This window comes from Chroicocephalus ridibundus, chromosome 23 (assembly GCF_963924245.1).
Source record: "Chroicocephalus ridibundus chromosome 23, bChrRid1.1, whole genome shotgun sequence".
Lineage (NCBI taxonomy): Eukaryota > Metazoa > Chordata > Aves > Charadriiformes > Laridae > Chroicocephalus > Chroicocephalus ridibundus.
Window position 1 is genome coordinate 940,600 of NC_086306.1, and position 22,124 is coordinate 962,723.

The 22,124-nt window shown below is 56.4% G+C and overlaps 1 protein-coding gene across 1 annotated transcript in view; it reads left to right on the plus strand.

The window, feature by feature from the left end:
- LOC134526528 (hexokinase-2) overlaps window positions 1–22,124 on the plus strand; it is a 28,432-nt gene continuing 6,308 nt past the window's right edge. The window contains exons 1-11 of the mRNA XM_063358471.1: window positions 1–135; window positions 8,665–8,827; window positions 16,479–16,627; window positions 17,020–17,139; window positions 18,582–18,677; window positions 18,842–18,941; window positions 19,193–19,376; window positions 19,970–20,125; window positions 20,294–20,527; window positions 20,739–21,043; window positions 21,565–21,713. Of these exons, the coding sequence (XP_063214541.1) occupies window positions 73–135; window positions 8,665–8,827; window positions 16,479–16,627; window positions 17,020–17,139; window positions 18,582–18,677; window positions 18,842–18,941; window positions 19,193–19,376; window positions 19,970–20,125; window positions 20,294–20,527; window positions 20,739–21,043; window positions 21,565–21,713 (1,719 nt within the window). The 5' untranslated portion in view covers window positions 1–72. The remainder of the gene's footprint in view (window positions 136–8,664; window positions 8,828–16,478; window positions 16,628–17,019; window positions 17,140–18,581; window positions 18,678–18,841; window positions 18,942–19,192; window positions 19,377–19,969; window positions 20,126–20,293; window positions 20,528–20,738; window positions 21,044–21,564; window positions 21,714–22,124) is intronic.

Genomic DNA, 22,124 nt, shown 5'->3' on the forward strand with positions numbered 1-22,124 from the left:
GCGAGTACCGCGGCGCGCGCTCGGCTCGGCGGCCGCCTCCGCTCCGCACCGCTCCGCACCCCGCCGCGCAAGATGATCGCCTCCCACCTGCTCGCGTACTTCTTCACAGAGCTCAACCATGACCAGGCGCAGAAGGTGAGGGGCGGCGGGGGGGGGAAGATGCGTGGAACAAAGGGGTCGTCGAGGACAGATTGGGGAAGGGAGGGAGAAAAAAGGAGGGAAAAAAGGAAAGGGGGGAAAAAGTAAAGGAAAGGAAGTAAAGAGGAAAAAGAAAAAAAGGGAAAAGGAACAAAAAAAGGGGGAAAGTAAAAAAAAAGGAAGAAAGAAAAAAGGGAAAAAGGAAAAAAGAGACAGAAAAACAAAGAGAGGGGGAAAAGTAAAAGAGGAGAGGGGGGAAAAGTTAAAAAAAAAAAAAAAAAAAAGGAAAAATGGGAAAAAGGAAAAAAAAAGCCACAGAGGAAAAAAGGGGAAATGCGGTAAAAGCAGCGGGCAGCGGAGGGGCCGGGCGGGAGGCGCCGCGGCCGCCCTGCGGGCCCGCCCGCTGCCCCGCCGGGGCGGCCGTGCGGTACGTGACGCGGCGGGCGGCTGCGGGACCCCGCCTGGCCGGGCGCCCCCCGCGGGCCGGCGGCGCGGAGCGGGGCGGGGGGGGAGGAGGAGGAAGGGGCGGGGGGGGATGTGTGTGTGTCTCGCTCCCCTCCCCGGCGGCCCCCGCGGGAGTTGGGTCCCCCGCGCAAGCACGTGTCGCCGCTTCCTCCCGCCGGCGCGCAGCATCCGCGGGCGCGGAGCATCCCCCGGAGCCCCTCGGCGGGACCCCTGCGGGCGACGAGACGAGGTCCCTGCGGGGAAGCGGGGCCCTGGCTCCGGCTGTGCCCTCCCGGTTAGCCCGGGGCAGGGCGGGGGGTGCCGGGGGAGGGAGGGCGGGCGTTGCTCCGAGCTCGGAGGCAAATGCAGCGCCTGGGGCTCCCCTTCCCCGGGCTGTGCTCCCCCATCCACCGCACTGCCATGGAAAACAGCTTCTTGCCTTCCCCCTCCCTTAATTTACGGGTTCTGAACGATCGGAGCCTGTTTCTGGACCGCAACTGCGAGTCAAAGTGTCCCGTTGGGATGCGCGGAACGTTTGTCACCAGTAATTCATGAGTTCAGGCACTTGAAAAATGCAAGTGTTTCTGCTCTCCTCTGGCTGGTGCAAAGCAGCCGGCCTTTGTTTGGGCAGGACAGCGCATAGGCTCGAAAGAGCAAGTATTAAATAAATGATTCCTGGAAAAAAAATGCTGGCTGGGAGACTGCGCGTGAAGGCTCAGGCTCTTCCTCCAGCGTTTGGGGCATCTAAGGATATGTCAGAGAGGGTTTCAGCTCCGAGTCCTGAGGTTGTGCAGTGGTTCCTGTTACCGGGTTTACGGTGCCTTGGTGTGGGGGGGGTCGTGATTTGCAAATGCCCCCTTTCCAAAAAAAAAACAAAAATAAAAAAAACAAAAAACAATGCAAAATGCAGGGCTGCAGAGAGCCCCAGCTTGTTCCATCAGCTAATGCTGGGGACGCCGACAGAGAAACAAAACTCGCCACGTTGGCCATTCAGCTGCATTAAATAGGAAGTAAAACAAGAAAGATCATTAAAAAAAAAACCAAAACCCAAAAAAGCAAACCACCAAGCAAAGTGCATAGAAATAACTTCCCAATGCAAAGCGATCCGTAAGGAAATACGGCTCGGCTTCTCCCTCCGCTCGCGAGTGTCCCAGGGTTGTGCAACAGCCAAATCCACGGGAAAGGGTTGTGTAACCCGATGGCAGAAATAGGCCAGCGGCACGGCCCGACTTCTGCCTCTCAGGCTCCGGGCAGCTTACGAGTTCCTTATCGGGAGCTGGAAATAATGGAGAGGGAAGGTTTTGGTTTAAGGTATTCAGCTTCGTTACCTGTTGGGAAAAGGGTGTGCAAAGCCTCAGGAACCGGCTTCATTTTCCTCCCAGCTCTGAAGCCCAAACAAAATGGGTTGCTGAGACGTGCAGGGGAAAAAATATCCAGGAGCCGTCGTCCAGGGTTATGGCTGCTGCGGGAGATGGCTCTGCTCTCCCAGCCCTAAACAGCTGCCTCCACAACTGGGTTTCTCCGGATTATTTTTAAACAAATGGCTGTGAAGCCTCCAGGTAAAGGAAAGCTGGGGTCGGCACAGCCTCCAGCGAGAGCACGGAGCTCGGCTTCGCTGCAAGGGGAAGAGGGGAAGCAGCTGGGTTTCTGAGCTGGATGCTTTCACCGTGGGTGCAAAAATTATTCCTGGCTTATAAATCTTCCCAGGCAAGGAGGGGGAAGTCCACAGCACAGGGAGATGTATGGACTGAAATTCTTGGAAAGCTGCGATTTATTTTTTTTTTTAATCAAACCCAAAGGCTTCACCCAGAATTTAAGACTGCCTTTGGGAAAAGATTTTTAGGGCAGTAGCCTGGGGTGTGTTCGAGTTGGGCATCTTTTTCGCTTTGGATTGGGCAGAAAAGGAGCTCGGCCGTGGGAAGAAAGTTCTCTTTCCAACTGCTGTGGTTTGTGTTCACATCAGGGCCTTGAAAATAGCCTCCCAAATAGGATTTTTTCTTCCAATTCTTGCCATGGGGCAGCTTTACCTGCTCTGCTGCCCACCTGGGGGTATGTCACGTACGTCCCCAAACCCCCGTCCTTCGCTTTGCCCAGCTGGGAAGTGGGTGCTGTACTAACTTATCTAAACCCCCAACGGATTGGGCAAACTTTAATTAACCTCAGCAGCGTCCTTTGAGATCCCGGCTTGAAAGTTTGCCGCGCATGAACCATGTTCCCTTCGGATGTTCCGGCTCGTGCTGGGTTTCCTGGTCCCCAAACCTCAATCTTGTCATGTGACGGGAGGTGAATGAGCTAAATAACCGGGCTGGCGGCTCTTCTTCCCCATTGTTCCTTTGAAAGAAAGAAAAACTGGCGATGGAGTTAATTTTCCTATATTTGTAGCCATTCCCAGATGCAGGGGCAGGTTTGTCTCTGGTTTTATTTTCCCTTTCCTAGGTGGATTAGGTTTATCTAGCTGATTCCTCCCTGGCTGCCTCTCACAGGCTCCTCTGCGGCTGTGGGAGGGACGCCTGATTGCAAATTCCTGGAAACCAACTAACAACTCTTAAATGTGCCAAGGTCAGCGGGAGGATGGCCTTTCCCACCCTCGGCATTTCTGGGGAGCTGTCGCGCATCCCCTTGCTCCTCGGCGTCTCCTCTGAGCTGCCACGGGTGCAGCCGCAGTTTCCCCAAGCGCGGTGGGATGCTCCCAGCATCTCGGGGGGGGGGGTGTGTGTCTCGGTGCCACCAGGGCACCCCGATCCATCAGCATACGAGGGGTCTAGTGCCCCTTCTGTCTGCCCCAGAGACCTTCTGGGTTCCAAACAGGAGAGAAAGAGGGTGCGTGGGCAGGGGGCCAGCTCAAAGGCCGACTGGGGCTGCTCAGGGCCGGTGGGAGCCGGGGGCAGTTTGACGTCTCCGACTCCTGAGCTGGAAACCATAATGTTTTCCTGGTTCAAATGGGCTTTTCGTGGGGCTGCGGGGTCACCCAAGGACAGGTCCCCGGCCTCCCCTGATGCTCCACAGCGTGATTTCTTCGCCATGGGTGCCAGGCTCCACCTCCGGCGTGGGGTTCAGCTGCCGTCCCGGGGAGGGGGGGCGAGGATGGGGAGGAACCGGCCGAGCAGGAAACCATCTGACTCACTCGGGTTCAAGATGACTCCAGGCGTGTGTCATCAGAGGCTTGGCTGTGGCGGGGAAGGCACGTGGGGTTTAATTTGGCGCGGAACCCTCAATAGCAGCCAAGGACGTGGGTGCTGCCGGGGTCAGGACTGGAGAAGGGTGGGTGCAGCATCAGTCCCGTGTCACCAAAGGCGGGGAGTTGGGGAATGAGACGAGCCAGTTCCCCGTGTTGAAGGGAACCAGGCTGGGTAACGGTGTGGTGACACGGGGACAGGGAGCACTGGTTTTTAGTATGCAGGAGCTGAGGATGTGGCACAGGGTCTGTCCCCTGCTGCAGTGCCCATCCCTGATCCGACAATAAAAGTTGCAAAGTGTGTGCCCGGTTACGGCCCCCAGCTAGGAAATAAACCGCTCTCTGTGCTGGATGCTTTCCCAGATTCACCCTGTGACCTCGGTGAACCGTTGCCACTCCTTTTGCCTCAGTTTCCCCAAATCTGTCACATCCCGACACAGATCCAGGCAGGACAGGGACACGGCTGCCGGCTCGCCCTGGTAGCTGCTGGGGGGTGCTCGTACAGCATCCCCCTCTGAAAGAAACAGAGAGATGGTATTCCAAAAAACTTCAGTGATTTTTCAAAATGCAGCATGTTTTAAGTCAAAAACTGGGGGTAAGGAGGGAAGCAAATTAAAGAAAAAATAATTTCAGGCAGAGATTACCCTGGAGAGAGGATTGACTGTGCACACCGGGGGGTTAGGAGTGCTCAAGCCTTCCCAAACTTCAGCCTCTCTCTGTTGTTCTTGTACACAAATATTTGACTTTATGTTGACGAAAAGGAAAAGAATCCAGCCCAGAAACCAGCCAGCTTCTCTCCATGTTACGCTCGTTCCCCAAACGCTGCTGAAATTATGCACGTCCAGCTGAAAACTACAGTGGGGAGATACCGGAGGGCTGGAAACATTTACTCCCAGTCCGGTTCTCACCAGACTCGTGGCTTTGGAAAGAGATCCGGAACAAAACTAAAACTAAAGAAGGGTGGCTTCCCCTTCCCGGGCCTGGGATCATTAATGGGGAAGATGTAGCCAAGACCTTTTTGCACCAGAATAAACCGCCCACAAGTCCCTCCCCTTCCCCACCGCCGTTTGCTGTGCAGGAAACGGTTGCATTTCTCCGGAAGCCGCTGTCACGTTGTAATTTCCATCCCCGACAGCAATGCCGCCCCACATCCCCACCGAGCGAGGGGGAGAAGGGTCCCCACCACCGCTGCGAAGGGAACGGCATTCTTCATCCTCCCTCCTTTGGACCGCTCGAGCCGTACCACCGCCCCTGCGTCCTCCCGCCAAGGGGGGACAGCGATACGGGACAGATCGATGAGGGAGGGGTTTCCCACTCCAGAAGCAGCTGCCTTGACGGGACCATCTTGCAAGCTTATAAGCCGAGGAATTAATTTTTTTGCTCCATCATAGCGGCACTGAATCGGAATGAAGTTATTTGCAGGCTAATATATTTGCAGTACTTACCCCTTAGGGTCCAGCCCCAACGGGAGGGTGAAGAGAGGGCTTCAGGCAGAAGAGCATCGTTCAGCTGCGGCTTTTGGGGTACTTGAAGCTTGGCACAGCTCAGCCGGTTTCCAGCTGGCGGCAAAAATTGGGCAACTTGAGGTTTCTTCAGCCTTGGGGTGGATGGACCTTGCCCAACAGTGGCCTTGCAGCTGGGAAGGGCGACGCTGGGCACTTCCCCAGCACCCAGCATAGAAATTGGTTGAACCTTTGGAGACAGCCCAGAGCTAAGAGATGGGGATTTGCTCAGTTTTACTTCAAAAAACTCATAATGACCTGGTTCATTAACAAAACCTCCTGCCCTGCATGCAACTATCCTCAGCTGTGAGCACTCCCAGCGCTTCCCAGCTTAGATCTGTTCCTCCTCCATTCAGCTTAGATTTCCTCAGGGAAACACTGTTATTTATGATGGAAGCTTTCCAGGAATTAAATTGCCCTGTCCTGGATCCTAACCTAGTGACTTTATTTATTTGGAATTGGCAATCCTCTCAAAAAAAAGGTTAAACAACCAAGAAAGTTGTTTGTCTTGAAAGATACTCGTGCTTCGGCGCTGCAGACTAAATTCCCCTGTCTTATCAGATCTTTGCTATGATTCAAGGACGCACTTGGGTGCAGGGAGGTAATTGAGGTAACGAACTGGGCCATGGGGCTGGGGAGCCTTGGGCATGAAGGTGGCCATGGCTCTCCCGTGGTGGGGCTCAGGTGCACGCTAAGGGGATCTCCGTACTGAGCTGCTGCCGCCCCGGAGCCATTCTGCAGAATGCCCTGACCTGCCCTAGCTGCCAAGTGGAACGACGTCTACGTCCGTAGGAGAAGATGATCCAGGTTTTAAAGGGCTTTGGAGATTAGAAGAAGGTCACCCTGTTTCTCACGCTGCTGATTATTCCTGGTACGGTGGAGCCTGGAGGACATGGGGAACGTGCTGAGCGGTGCCTGTCCTGGAGAAAGGAGGTGAAACCTCCACATCATTTCCCTGCGCTGGGATTGTGGGGGCTGACGGTTCGTGCATGCAACTTCTTCACTGCCCCGTGCCTTGGGCAGGAATCGAGGAGAAAACACCAATGACTTCTTGTGTATCTGAGCTTCCAAAGCACCCGGCTTCTCTGGGATGACATCTTCCCCCAGCAGCGTCTTGCGAGTCTAGGAGGAAAAGCAGGGAAAGTCAGGGTGGTGGACAGGACATCAGCAGCATGGGGTTCATGCAAGAGTGAAGCTCTGCCCCGAGCTCTGCTGGTGTGGTACCCCACTGCTGGGGTGGGGACACCTCCTTGGGACCCCATCCCCACTCATGATGGTCTCACCAGGCCCCCCAGACCACCGTAGGCTGCCAGAGAAGTCCAGTGAAGGAAGGTCTCACGAGGGGGAGAGGCTGTGGGGAGGCGGAACACCCAGTACCAGCCAGGTTTATCTCTAATTACCACCAACACCTCAGATCAGATGGTGCTGTAGAGGCGATGGAGCCTGGCTGAGGTCCTCCCCGTGCCAAGTGGCAGGTTGATGGCTCCCGAGGAGGTTGTGAAAGGCCCCAGCGAGCCGGGATAATGCTATCTCTCTGGCTGATAGCTAAGAAATGGGGTTGGGAGGTCTGTCCTGGCTTGATGGCATCGACCCATAACCGTTGGGGCAGCTAAACGGGAGATGTCCTACCCTGGGGCTGGGGTGGAGGTGGGCTCTGGACCTTGGGGGCCTCTGGAAGCCAGAAGAGGAGGGAGAGGGTGGAGGTGAGCTGGGGCAGAGGCCACCTTCCCTGTGCCAGTAACCGGAGCCTCAGTACATGGGTGGCGATTTTCAACAAGCGAAAGCAAATAGGAGGATAAGGAGGGGAGTGTTTGACTTCCTGCTGCTGGGGTGGATAAGGAGGTGCTGGTAAACAGCTGGCACTGGGAAACCTCCAGGTTTTCTTATCCTTATCCTTTCCTCACGCCTGCCCGGTCTCCCAGCCGGCAGGCCGCGCTCTCTGCTCCTGATTAATGGAAAAGAGCTAAAAATACCAGAGGGAAATCAGGATTTACCCATCACGCCGGTGAGGATGCTGCTCCCTAGGGAATATAGCATCTCTCCTGGAGCGCGCTCAGCCAGGCTTCCCTCCATCCTCCCTCCATGCTGCAGCAAGCGGAGCAACTGGGGACTCAGCTTCCAAATTTCCAGCAGAGCTGGTGGAGGATAAAGGATAACGCAGGAGCATCCCAAGCCTGAAACGCAGGCAGCCAAAACCACAGTAGAGCTGTTTTGTTCAGCCCAAGGTCCGAGCAGCTGCATCCGTGAGCGAGGTCACGCTGGGGCGGATGGCTATTACTCGCCCACAAAATGCCCATTTCCTATAGCGTAGCCTTATAAAAAAAAATCATGCTTGATTTCTGATGACCTTATGTTACGTGCCTACAGACAGGTGAGCTAACTGGGTGGAGTTTTCCTCTTGACTTTGCAGGGCTTGCAGCTGCCCTTTAATTAATTTTAAGTGAAGTTAATTGAAACAGGGCATAGTTTGGGAGCTGTCAGTCTGTCCGCCTCTCCGTTTCCCTTCCCTGCTCCAGCCAGGCTGCGGAGACGTGCACGGTGCTAATGGATGGGTTGGGGAGGAGTTTCTCCATGCCTTTCCCAGGGACGGGATGCTTTGATGCCATTTCTAGAAGGAGCCGGGCATCTTCACAGCCTTAGCATAAGGGTATAAACAATTGCCAGGAGCAGGGGGTTGGATTTCTTCCCTTTCCGGCCACGGCACCCACTTGTGTCACACAGCATTGTTTGCTCAAGGGGGTTGAGTAGCTCTCAGCACCCCTTTGTAGGAGTGATCTCAGCAGCGAAGAAATGAATGGGCAGTGGATTCCTGAGAGCATCCTTCACGTAGGAAGACGCCCTGGGGGTCAAGGTCAAGGCACGTTGCTGCCGCGACGTAGGAAGGGCTCTGCAGCTGGAAAACCTCCGGCACCGACCTCCTGACTCACAGCCTGGGCAGGCCAGGTTGTCGAGTTTGGGTCTTAATTCTGTCGCAACCTGTTTGGGTGTCTGTAGGTGAATGCGTGGAGAAGACGCTGCGGAGCATTGGGAGCTCCGCAGGGTTTGGTGTTCCCACCTTGGCACCCATCTGGGCAAGGGGATGCCGCCGAGGAGGGCGCAGGGTGGTGTTTGGTGAGCTCTTTGGAGAGCAGCTCCCGACGCTCAGGAAGAGGTGCATGAGTGGTGGCGGGTGTTATTGGTGTGCCTGGAGATAAGCTGTTGCGGCACTGCCAGCGGTGCCGTGTCAGCAACGTGCTGGCACAGCCGTGTCCTGCCCTTTGGGATGGGTCATGACCTGCTCCTGCGTCTTGCATCAGCCCCAGCAGACATGGAGGGGGGCTGAACGCCGTCCCGAATGCGTCACAGGGGCTGTGCCCATGTCCCCAACCCTCCAGCTGACTTTTTGGCTTTCTCTCTACCTTTCAGATTGACAAGTACCTCTACCACATGCGGCTCTCTGAGGAGACCCTCCAGGAGGTGTCCCAGCGTTTCGGGAAGGAGATGGAGAAGGGGCTGGGAGCAGACACCAACCCCACCGCTGCAGTAAAGATGCTGCCCACCTTTGTGAGATCCACCCCGGATGGGACAGGTACCATGAGACGGGAGATGCTCCCTCCCAGAGAGCAGAGGGAAAGCACGGTGGGGAAGACTCAGTAGGTGCCAGGAGGGAGGGCTGGGGCCACCCATCCTCACGGTGCTGCCAAAACAGGCCACCTTCACTCCCGCTCCTCGGGGCTTCATCCTGCTTCTGCTGAGCTAGGCTTAGTGTGGGGACAGGTCTCGTTTGCCCCTCTGTGCTGGGACTGGGGAAGCTCCCAGTTCCCGCTGGTGCAGGGGGGGGTGGGAACCAGCTCTTGAGTGCTCTTCCTGGCAGGACGGAGACAGTCACGGGTCCGGCTCATCAGATTTCATTAGCACTGAAGTGGGCAGCGGTGCCAACTGCTCTCTGAATGCCACGAGGGCCACCGGAGGAGAAGGGGGCTCTCCAGACTTGGCTTCTCACAATACGGCCTTTTTGCCCGCTTCCCGCGCCAGCAGGAGCCAGGCTGCCTGCAGCATGCTCCCAGCCGGGCACATCCCCATTTCAGGCTCCGGCTTATTCCTCTCAAGCCCCAAACCTGCTTTCTGGAGCATCTGTATGGGAAATTTCCTTGCGCCTCCTCTCCTAGCTTGGTGCTTTGGGAAGGAGCTTTGTCACGGCAGCCATCGCCTCTTGCCCGCCGATGCTGATGTCACCCGGGACCTGCCGAGTCTCCCGGTGCTTGAAGCCGACGCAGCAGTGCTGGCTGCTGGATGCCGGGGAGGGATAGAGAGCCCCAAGCAGCCAGAGCTGCCCCTGGCTCCGCATCTGGGCTGGCAGCAACCCTGGGGAAAGTCCGTGGCCTGGTCGGTCCTTGTTGGCTGGAGTTGCTCAGAGTTGGGGTTGCTCCAGCGTTGACACCTTCGCGGGGGTCCTTGCGAACTCTCGGCAGCAGAGATTGCTGATAGCCAGCAGGAAAGGTGAATAAAAGAGGCAGGGAGCTGATGGAAAGGCCCGTCTGCCCTTCCCTCCCCATCCCCAGCTGTTTCGCCCCCGCTGTATTTTCATACCTGGCTTCTGGAGGTGAGCGGGTCCCAGCAGATGCTGTGGGCTGGAGTCTCGAGCGACCTGGGCTCAGCAGGCAGTGACTGGGCTGAGCGGAGTTTCTTCTCCTGCAGAGCATGCGGAGCTGGTGCGAGCCCGATGGTTGAGTGATGGTGGTAAATAGGGTATACCTGAGAGGTAGCCATGCTCAAACAACCGAAAAAAAACCCCATCTCTGCTGGCTGTCCGCTCTCTTGAGGCAAGGGCCAAGGCGATGAGCTGAAGGTCTGCATCACTGGGCAGCTCTGGGTGGGTGTTTGCTGCTAAGATCTTGGTGAGGTCTGAGGGGACAAGTCCCTGGGGAGTCATGAGCGTCACAGAATGGTTTGGGTTGGAAGGGACCTTTAGAGGCCATCTAGTCCAAACCCCGCTGCCGTGGGCAGGGACATCTTCAACTAGATCAGGTTGCTCAGAGCCCCGTCCAGCCTGGCCTTGTGTCCAGGTATGGGGCATCTACCATCTCTTTGGGCAACCTGGGTCAGTGTCTCACCACGCTCAGTGTAAAAAACTTCTTTATATCTAGTCTGAATCTCCCCTCCTTTAGCTGAAAACCATTACCCCTCGCCCTCTCGCTGCAGGCCCTGCTAAAAAGTCTGTCCCCACCTTGCTTATAAGCCCCTTCAAGCACTGAAGCATCCCTGCACCCAGAGCCATCCTGCCTGCTGCATCCCACCTGCTTGCTGCCCCCGGTGCACGTACACCCGAAAGCTGGACCTGGCTCCCAGCCCCAGGACGGAGATTTCAACCTGTTTAAACATTTGAGAATATTTTTAATTACAGGGATAGCTGGAATGCCGCCCCTGGGCATGGGAACTATTGCAGCCAAAGCTGCTGGGTGCTGGCGGAGCGTGTGTCAGAGCTCTCAGCACCCTGGCCCGTGTTGGGGAGAAGGTGCAATCCCTCTCCTTGCCCTTGGAAGAGTGAGCCTTGGCTTCCTTCACCGTATCCTCCCCATTTGCAGCTTCTCCAGTGTCCCAGCTAGCATTTCTCACCCAAAGCAAGGTCAGCATGGGGGGAACGGGGGCACAGCAGCACGGAAAATGTCATGCCAAAGGATGCTGGGGCAGTCACGGGGCTGCAGCTGCCCAGGGACTGGAAAATGGGAGGGTTTTGAGCAAGTCCCAGGGAGCCGAGAGCTGGGATTCCCTGTATGGCTCCAGCTGGATCTGGGCTGTGAGTGACACCAGTGTCTCCACGGTTGGGTTTTGGTGGGGGGACTTGAAGGTAGCAGGTTGGTGCCACGGGGATGAGCTGAGGCCAGCTCTGCGGCTCACCGCCAGCTCCCCTGGCACGTCACTTCATGACAAGGCGGTGTGACAATGGCTTGGGAAGATCTCAATGTCCAGGGGTGCGTCCTTCCTTCTTCTTGCTTTTTATGAAGCTTCTGGGCAAAGTCTGACTTCGGCTGGGCACGAAGTCCTGCTCCCACCCACTTCGGGTGTCAGCAGCTGCCTCCCACCTGCAAGACAGGTTATTCCTCCGCTCCGGCCCTGCTTGCAGCCATGCCAGCTCTGACCCAATGCTGGTGCCACGCCGGCTTCAAGGGCTCCACACCTTCCTCCTCCAGAGCATCCCTGCCCTTCCTACCCCTCCTTGCTATAGCACGAGTTGTCTCTGCTTTCGGATTATGCCCTGTCTAATGCGCAGCCGGCAGCTCCCCGGGATCCGGGCGGATGAGAGGCGCTTATAGAAATACAAGGTCACATCTGCGGGTCGAAGTCAAAACACAGACCCAGCTCTCGTGGTGGCTTTGCCGTTCCTGAGGCAACATAAGACGAGGGGCGGATTTCTGCGTCTGAAGTGGGATCTCTCCTAAAAGCAACTTCTCTCGCTTTGCTCAGCTTCAGCACCCACCGAAACGCCGCTTGCGGTGAGGCAGTGGGCATCCAGCTGCGGGCTGGTGGGGAAAAACAGACCCCAGACGAGCTTTTCCTTGGAGGCCCCAGGCAAGGGCTCTCCTTGCTTGGTGCAGACACCACCTTCCTCCCTGCTCCTTTCCTGTTTTTTCTGGGCTTTACCAGTATTACAGCGTTTCCTCCTCCATGCCGATGTTTGACAAAAGGATCTTCTGGTGCGTCCTCCGTTAAGCCCCAGCAGCTGATATCCATAGCCTGGGGTTTTCAGGAGGATGCTGCGGGACTTTGGTGGTCAAATCTCTGGAAATTCAAAGGGTGGTTCCAGGCTGGACATCTTGAAGGGTCTTTACAACAGCCTTCCCTTGGGCAGTGGGCTCAGTTCCTACCAATAACCATCGGCTTCTGCAAGACAACCAGCTTGCGTGGCCCGTGATCTTGAAAGGCTTTAAAGAAAATGCTTTTTTGATTGCCCAGACTCCCTCGCGCAGTGATTTACCGCGTTCCCCAGCAAGGAACGGCGTTGGGGAATCGCAGCCGGATGACTCTCACCGTGGTCAGTGTGAGTTGCTCTTTGCTGGACCCGACTCCATCCAAACCAAGCCACCAGATTAATCCCGGATCTCTTGTTGCCGCAAACCCAGTATTTCGCACCCAATACAGCATAAGGCCTTTGCTGCTCTCCAGCGCTAATTTGGGGGAGATGCTGATGCAAGCACTGGGGCTTTTCTGTTCCCTCTTCTGCTTGAATCCTCGCAGCTCGCTGCAAAGACGCAGGGTAGGGCTGGCAAGGGTGTCCGCAGATGAGGATGGAGTGGGAACCACCAGGGTCTGGTATCCTCCGCCTTATCCTGCATCTCCCTGGGGGGGCAGAGCCTGGACCTGCTCCAACTTCTTTCTCTTTTTTTTTTTTATTTTATTAAGCCGACTCGACTGAGGATTCCTACAAAATGGGACTGCAGTCAGTCAGAAGCCTTGAGATTTAAGGTGGGAGGTCTGGGGTGAGCGACTTCCGAGACGCTGGGGCATGATCCTGCACAAGCTGCTCCGGTCCCCCAGTCCCGGCTCTATTTCTAGGGAGAGCAGAACTCCTCTGCACTTTCTTCCAGGGAGCGCAGGCATTTTTCCAAAGCATTTTTTCGGCACTTACCCTTAGGTGGTTTGCTGAGAGCAAATGGAATCGGAGCTCGCTGTTTGGTTTGTGAGCTCAGCGTTGCAGCCTCTGTCTTATCACATAACGAGGGAGCCCTAATCGAAGGGAGGACCCAGAGGTGGTGTCAGCCAGCAGAGCCCATCACGCAACCGTATTGCTTCAGCCTGGGAATTTTCCGAGGGAGATTTTGCTGCCTTTTTCCTCCTGCAAAGCTGATCCACCTGGGAATCATAGAATGGTTAGAGCTGGAAGGAACCGTAATGACCATCTAGCTGCACCCTGCTTGCCCCGGGCAGGGACACCTCCCACCAGCCCAGGTTGCTCCAAGCCCCGGCCAACCTGGCCTTGAACCCCTCCAGGGATGGGGCAGCCACAGCTTCTCTGGGCAACCTGGGCCAGGGGCTCACCCCCCTCACAGCAAACAATTTCTTCCCCAGATCTCATCTCAATCTCCCCTCTGTCAGTGTAAAACCCTTCCCCCTCGTCCCATGGCTCCCCTCCCTGCTCCAGAGTCCCTCCCCAGCGTTCCTGGAGCCCCTTTAGGGACTGGAAGGGGCTCCAAGGTCTCCCCGGAGCCTTCTCTTCTCCAGGCTGAACCCCCCCAGCTCTCTCAGCCTGTCCCCACAGCAGAGGGGCTCCAGCCCTCCCAGCATCTCCATGCCCCGCTCTGGCCCCGCTCCAACAGCTCCGTGTCCTCCTGATGTCCCCAGCGCTGGAGGCAGCACTGCAGGGGGGTGTCCCCCGAGCGGAGCAGAGGGGCAGAATTCCCCCCTCGCCCTGCTGCCCACCCTGCTGGGGACGCAGCTCAGGCTGCGGGGGGTTTCTGGGCTGCCAGTGCACGTTGCCGGCTCGTGTTGAGCTTCTTGCCCACTAACACCCCCAAGTCCTTCTCCTCAGGGCCGCTCTCCCTGCATTCTCCACCCAGCCTGTACCTCTCGCGTGGCTGTTGAGCAGCTTTAAGGGGGACTTTTGGTTGTTGGGTTGGGTCCTGCTGCTGCTTCATGGCGAGGGTAAGTGGGAACCAGGTCAAGGGAAAGCTGGTTTGATACAGCTCTGTGGGCCATGGAGCCTCGCAGGGATGGTTTGGCCGAAATACCAGGCGTGTGGAGGGCTGGGCAGGATGGGAGGACAGCTCTGTCCCTGGCTCCGTGGCCTTTTTCTTGGGGAGATGTTTGCTCCTCCTGGGTTCCCCACGTTATCTCCAAGGAGCTGAGCAACCTGTGACCCTCTTGGCTCCAGCATCCTTAGGCCTGGCATATTTATCAGCCCCCTGAGTATTTGTCATGCTCTGCTAGCAAGCGGAACGGCATCCGTGCCGACGGCAAGGCAAGCAGGAGTACAACTTTGCCCTTGTTGGGGGCAGAACACGATGCCAGCAGGGCCCAGTCAGGCACGGCGTCCAGCTCTGCCCATCCGAAGCTAAATCCCCACAGTGGGTTTACCGGTGACATCTGGACAGTGAAGAGCTTCACCGCGGGTTTTCCTGGTGCATTTTTCAGCATCCAGGTAAAGGGGATGTGGCCGAGGCATGCCCTGTGGCTGGCGGATAGTCTGCAAAATGAGCTGCCAAACTGGTTTAAACCTCATCCCTGCAAAGGGTCAATGCAGGCGTGAGGCAAGGAGGAGAAACGAATATCCAGGGTTTGACTGCCCCAAAGCATGAGCTCGGGCACTCCGGTGCTCTGCCCGCTCCCGTGCCGTTCTCCAGCACTGTAAGCGGTGAACTGGACATCTCTTGGCTACGCTGCCTCGCTCAGAGCTACGCTGAGGGTGCTGTTTGAGGAGGGACGAGTCGCAAAGCTTCGATGGGGTCCAGGTTTCTCCATGGTTCTGGGTTAACAGCTCTTGCAAGGCTCGGGGGGTGTGTTGCTCCAGAGGTGAAGCGAGGGTTGGCCATAGGCTGCACAGGGACCTGGCTGAAGTTCAGCTTTGGTTAAAATAATGATTTAAGTGCCTCGGTATCTCCCCAACCCACTGGCCGGTTGATTTTGGGATGTAACCTTAACCGATGTGATTGCAGCCAGGGCATCGCGGCCTGCGCAGGGAGGCTTGGCGTGGGCTGGTACCACCGAAAGCCGGGATCCGACCTGCCCGGCGTCACCCCTGGGGTGATGAGCTGACCCCCCTTGAGTAATGGACTGACGCCCCCCAGCGCTCCCCCCTTCTCCTTCCCAAGCAGCAAGGCTGTCGGACGCTGCTTAAGATCTCCAGAACCCTCTTATTCCTCATCTTATTTCCTCGGAGCGCGAGGGCTGCCTTTAATAGACCGTTTCGGCAGCAGAGGGACTTTATAAAGCTGCTCTCAGCCTGGGCTCCGAGTCCCTCACCATCCGCAGTTCCCTCACCTCGAGTCCTCGGAGGATCAGCCCCAGGAAAGATGCCAGGACAGATGGACGCCCCGCCGGCTTGGACGGGGAGCTGCCTTTTCAGCTGGAGTCACTGGAGACGCTGGCTGGCCTGGTGTCATTTGAATACTAATAAACCACACTTTTTGTTTCAACTGTAGCCCCTTTGTAAAAGCATCGGCGGGCACAATGCGGCCCCCGGGCGCTGTAATCTGCCCAGGGGAGCCAGCACAGCACATTTAATGCATTCAGAAATCAAACAGTGCTGATAGAGGGCTTTCCCCCATCTCTCTCCCCACACTGCTAGGTATTTAAAACAGCCAGCTTGGCGCTTTTCCCGCATCTCAGGTCCCAGTTGGTCCGAAATTCAGCCTTGGTGCCCTGGTGCAATAAAAACAAATGGGACGTGAAACCTGCTGGGCTCAGCCCTTGGGTCTTGGAAACAGCAGGGGCTCCTCTCGGCCAACACTCTGCTTCCCACGTCTGCCCGGGGAAGGCAGCAATGGGTCCCCCAAGGACTTTTGCGTCTTTTTTTCCTCCCTGGTTTCCTGCTTACACCTTTCAATCTTGCCTTCGGCGAGAAGCCACATGCCAGGAGTGCACGAGATTCCTGGGGCAGGGCAGGGGTGAACACGTGGGGGTTTTTTCCGTGCCCGAACACGTGTTTTGTTTCCATGTATCGAATGTTTAGGCAGACTCTAGCGTTTCAACAGCTTGCTAGCAGGGTTTTAACCGCTTGGGCTGGAGATTGAGGTGGTTTCGCCAGCATCCTGCAGGTGTAGGGTCAGGAACAGAGCTCTGATGCCTTCTGCCTTATGGAACCTGAGGCTGGAGCTCTTCTCCCCTGGGAGTGCCGTTGGTTTGGGCATGGGCTTGTCTGGATGGGGCCGGTGGGATGTGTCCTTCTGCCAGCAGACGCCCTCCCAGCTCAGCCACCACCTCTGCACACCCTACCCAGGGCATCAAGATACATCTCAAAGATGTCGTTTTGATCCCCCCACCAGCTATAGGGGTGCCAGGGGAGGCAGAGGAGGGGCAGGAAGTACAGGCACAGCTCGGATAAAATAAAAAAAATATAAAATGTAGTAATAATAATAAAAATAATAAAAAATAATGAAAAAAGATTAAAAAATAATGCCTTGCCCTCATAGTTTGATGTGGCTGGTTACTTCCAGGCCCGCTCCAGGGCTGTCTGGTGCGGGCACTGATGCTGCCGAAAGGGACCTGCCAAGTTAATGGTTGTTCTTGTCTCTGGGCTCCCACAGAGGATGGGGACTTCTTGGCGCTGGACCTCGGAGGCACCAATTTCCGTGTGCTGAGAGTGAAGGTGTCCGACAATGGCCTGCAGAAGGTTGAAATGGAGAATCAGATCTATGCCATCCCCGAGGAGCTCATGCGAGGCAGTGGGGTGCAGGTGAGTTCAGCCCCTCTCCCCCTCCATCCCCACTCTCCTGGGCAGCCCCCCAACTGCAGGGCTTCCCCATAGAGGGAGAATGACCCATCTTGGGGCAGTTCTGCTGCCTGGAGGGAGGGCTGGTGTCACCCCAAGACCCTGAGCTGTGTAATGGGGTTGGAGCAGCATCCTACTGCTGTCTTGCCCAGCAGGATCCGGGGAGATCCGTGCCTTCCTTTGCCTGGAGCTATTAATTCCTGACACCAAGTAACCGTGATGGGTGAGGACCACGGAGATGTCGTGTGGGTGACAGACCACTGGTCCCTGAGGCAGGCAGGGATGCAGGTGCTGCTCTGGCGCATTGGCTTGGTCAGGGCACCTGAGTGAGGGCTCACTCTTTGCTTTTCTTCCAGCTCTTCGACCACATCGCCGAGTGCTTGGCCAACTTCATGGAGAAGCTGAAAATTAAAGACAAGAAACTCCCCCTTGGGTTCACCTTCTCCTTCCCCTGTCACCAGACCAAGCTGGATGAGGTGAGTGAGACGGTCTCGCCTCCTCCCGAGGGCTGTGGCTGGGATGCGGTGGGATGGGGGCAAGCTCTCGCTGGGGGCACTAGCTGTGCCACACCAGTTCAGCTCGTGCTTTTAATTAGGCGCGTTGGGTTTGGGTAGAGTGTAAGGTCTTGGTGCCGATAGGAGCATAGGCTGTGTCCTGGGACTCGCAGGGGTCTAGGAGGTGATGTGTAATGTGCCGGTCCTTCGGAGCTTCCACTCTGCAGGGATGCCTCCGTGGAAAGCGGCTTTGCCCCCTCTGCAGACAGAGCTGAAGAAGAACGGCTGCGGCAGGAGAGCAGCTCCAGCCGCCCGCAGCCAAAGGCAGCCCAGACGTGCCGAGCATCACATCCCCTGTCATGCATGCAGGCAGAAGAGAGCCGGGGGGGGGTCACCCTCCCCGGCTGCTCGCCATGTTCCAGGCAGGCAGGAATCGATGGCTGTCAGCTCCGCTCAGCCGTGCTGGCTCTCCCCCGGGAGCCGGTGACCTCGCTGGGAGACTAAACATCTCGACGAGCTGAGCCCAGCCGAAGCACGTGGCCCCTCTCCTGCCACCCACGGCCTCAGCCAGGCTCTTGCTCATGGCGGGGGGGGGCTGGTGCTTTCCTTGCCCTTATCTCACCCGCTTCTCGGGTAGGATCGGAAAGGAGGGCGGCTCCATGGCGTGCTGGTGATCCAGCACGTCCTCCCCGGGCTGGGAATGCGGCGGCATTTTGTACCAGGGATGGGGCAAGTCATGCTCTTGTGCCTGAGTGATTCAGCAAAAGTAATGAGGAAGAAGATTAACGCTTTTCTCATGGTAGTAACAAGGGCTGTAAAAGAAAAAACATAAAGGAGCTGGGAGAGGAAGCGTCTGTCCCCGGTGACCTTGTTCGGGTTGCTTCTCTCTGTGCCTCAATTTCCCCGTCTGTAAGGCAGGGCAGGGCGGGCGTTTGCCTCACTAAGGCATCTGGGGCTCTAGGGTTGGAGGTTTCCAATGCCATCGAGTCCTTTCCCTTCCTCCAGGGCACTGTGAAGCCTCCGGCCGGGTGCCAGCGGTGGCTCTGCCATGTGCACTGCACCCGGTGCCTCTAGCCACTGGGGACGGGGAGACCCCCATCCTGCAGGGACGGGGCAAGGAGCTCTCTGTAGGCTTGGGAACAGGTTTTGCTCCAGGGGCCCATAAAACCCAGTTACGGGAATCACGTTTCCTCTTGCTGGCAAGAGCAATGAGCGACTCGCGTGTTATTTCACGGCCATAAACTTTATCTGCATGGAGACACGGAAACCAGTGCTGATACGGCAGCTCACAAGCTGTTAACGGGGAGGGACTCACCTGCTGTGCTGTGTGTCCATCCAGCCCCTGCCCTGCACCGGGGAGCCCCTGAGACCCGTGGCTTGGTGGGGCCGTCCTCCGAGCTTTCCTTCTTGCTGTTTCTCCGTAGAGCATCCTCGTTACGTGGACAAAGGGATTCAAATGCAGCAGCGTGGAGGGGAAAGACGTGGTGTCGCTGCTGCGCAAGTCCATCAAGAAAAGAGGGGTAAGAGGTTGAACAGGTCTATCAGCTCCCGGGGTGGTGGGATGGGGGCACGTGGTTCCCTGCGACAGGACACTTACAGCTCTGCACCTCGGCTCCCCTGGGACAGCCGAGATGTTTCCATCTGTTTTGGCCACGCTGACTCAATCTCTTCTCCGCCATCTCAGGACTTTGACATTGACATCGTGGCTGTGGTGAATGACACCGTTGGGACCATGATGACCTGTGGCTATGATGATCACAACTGTGAAGTTGGCCTCATTGTCGGTGAGCTGCAGCAAGGGGGGAGAATTGGGGTCCGTCTGTCCAGGAACTCCAGAAGGAGATCACATTTCTTGCAGATTTCAGGGTGGTTTTTTTTTTGGGGGGGGGGGGGAAGGAAAGGTGATAGCTATGTTAGAAAACCAGCATTGCCCAATGTTTGTTTTCTCCCATCTTCGCTTTCTATGGTGCATTTGGCTGTTGCTAATTATGGGGAAAGGCCGCATCCTCTCACTGCATCCCTGTGCTTCCTTCAGGTACCGGTACCAACGCCTGTTACATGGAGGAGATGAGGCACATTGACCTGGTGGAAGGGGACGAAGGTCGGATGTGCATCAACATGGAGTGGGGGGCCTTCGGTGATGACGGCGTGCTCAACGACATCCGGACAGAGTTTGACCGTGAGATAGACATGGGCTCGCTCAACCCTGGCAAACAATTGTAAGCAGATTCTTGGCTTCGGCTCAGGCTCGGGGTTTGCTCTGCATTGTCCGTCCTCCCATTGCGCTGGCGTTAGTGGGACCAAAGAGGTCGTCCTAGTTAATTAGGTCACCGCGTCCTCTGCCGTTCCAGCTACAAACAGGGGCCGTACCACAAATTTGGTTGGTACGCCCAACTGAACCACTCAGCACGCGCTTCCCTCGGGAACTGTTCACTTGAATGTGTTGATTTCTGTTTCTTTGTCCTGCCAAAGCAGTTATCTGCCAGCCAAGGCAAACGCCACCACTTAATGTCCACATCCAAGTCCTAGAGATCTCCCATTCCCCAGGTGGCTTCTGGCAGCATAGGTTGGATTGAGGGGGCCTCTCTGCAAACTGACAGACCCCTTCAGATAGCCCTAAGTTCTCCTTGCAGAATGACCGTTATGTCAACATGGCTTTATTTTCTCAGTGGTGGGATAAACTACTCTGGAAGGAGATTGCTTAGATTGCTTTTGGGCCTGGAAGTCTGCCAAGTGTTTTTAAGATCAATCTGTGGCCACCTCACAGCACATGCAGCCAAACAAACACGTCTTGTGCTTCACCCGTTGGCAGGTTTGAGAAGATGATCAGTGGGATGTACATGGGAGAGCTGGTCAGACTCATCCTGGTGAAGATGGCCAAAGAAGGGCTCTTGTTTGGGGGAAAGCTCACACCAGATCTGCTCACTACTGGCCACTTTGAGACCAGATTTGTCTCTGCTATTGAGAAGTAAGTAGGATCCGAATGGCTTCCTGGGGTCCCAGCCCATCTCCTGACGTCTGTGCTGGGGGAAAACGGGACCCATCACAGGGCTATCCACTGAGCAAAGCAGGACACTTCAGATGGCAAAAGTTGGATTTCCAGGCATGAATCCGTTTTTTGTTCTTTGATGTGCAGGGAGAAAGAAGGGCTGCAGAAAGCCCATGAGATCCTCACCAAGCTGGGCCTGGAGCCATCTCATGAAGACTGTATAGCCACCCACCGCATCTGCCAGATCGTCTCCACCCGCTCAGCCAACCTGTGCGGGGCCACCCTGGCAGCCGTGCTGCGACGCATCAAGGAGAACAAAGGGGTGGACCGGCTGCGGTCCACGGTCGGCGTGGATGGCTCAGTCTACAAGAAGCATCCTCAGTGAGTCCGTGAGGACAGGCAAGGCTGGTGGGGAGAGAGGGTGGGAGAGCACAAATCTGTTCCTGCCAGCAGTGGATAAAGCTCAGCACAAGCAGAGCATCTCCAAATATTCCCCTGGGCACCTCTGTTTGGATCCCAAAGGGTCATTTACAACCCCAGAGAGTCACATCACCCATGGTGGCATACTCAGGTCCTCTTTCCTCCTCCGTAGCTTTGCCCGGCGCCTCCATAAGACAGTGCGGAAGCTGCTGCCAGACTGCGAGATCCGTTTCGTGAGGTCAGAAGATGGAAGCGGCAAAGGGGCAGCCATGGTGACAGCAGTGGCCTACAGATTGGCCGCCCAGCACAAGGCACGGCAGAAGATTTTGGAGGCGCTCAAGCTGAGCCATGACCAGCTCCTGGAGGTGAAGCAAAGGATGAAGATAGAGATGGAGAAGGGGCTGGGCAAGGAGACACATGCAGAGGCAACGGTGAAAATGCTGCCCACCTACGTGTGCTCAACTCCGGATGGGACAGGTAACGTACCGTGTCTATAAGGCCAAGTATGTCCTGCACAGGGCAAAGAGCCAGCATCATCGCTCCCAGCATCTCCACTCCTTCGGGAAGGGCTGGGACCTTTGCCATGGCCTGTTCCCTCTTTGTGGTGGGAGTGGCACAAAGCTTTTTAACCACCAGTACGATACTGGGAAAAGGGGCTAAGCCTCTGGGACGTTCTGCACTTAACTTAAGACAAAGCCTGGCTTTCACTGTGGTTTTCACCGCCGCGGGTTTCTCACCACCATTGTCCTGGGTTGCGCTTCCAGTTCTCTGTGGCTTGGGTGTGCACCTGCCCCTTGGCTTGAAACCCTGGGATTTCCCCAAGTCTGGAGCAAACCTCTCCATCACCTTCCTACCTGCACCTGCTGTTCTCCATTCCCAGCCACACCTTGGTTTCTGGTCCTCTCTCAGGAGGAGCACAGATTTGGATCAGCTTTGTGCCACGCTCACGATGTCCCTGGTTGGGATCTCTCTCCTAGTGATTCTCTCTTGGGTTTCAGAAAAAGGAGATTTCCTTGCCCTGGACCTGGGGGGTACCAATTTCCGTGTGCTGCTGGTGCGCGTGAGGAATGGAATGAGGCGCGGCGTCGAGATGCACAACAAGATCTACTCCATCCCGGTAGAGATCATGCAGGGGACAGGAGAGGAGGTGAGGATGGGCAGCTAGAGGTGGAAAACCAGGGCATCTTCCCTGGGGTGGCAGCAGAAGTGGCAGGCAGCGGATGACAGCCAGTGCTGGCTGACTATGGGAGCTCTCCTTGCCTTGCTCTCCTTGCCAGGGTGCGAAACCAGGAGGGTGGAGGGAAGGCTGGTGCTCTCCTGCCTGTAGAGCAGCAAGTTCTGCCCAAGGCTGTGGAGTTCGAAATGTGCTTTAGGAAGCTTGAGACTGTTCTTAAGGTTAGAAATTGTGTTATTCCCAGACACCGCTGAACCCTGAATCCCACACACTTCGCAAGGGCAGATAAGCATCATCCCCGTTTCCCAGATAGAGAAACCACAACACAAGCGGTAGGAGATGTCTCCAGAGTCTTATTTGCAGATGGAAGGAGTTTTGGAAACC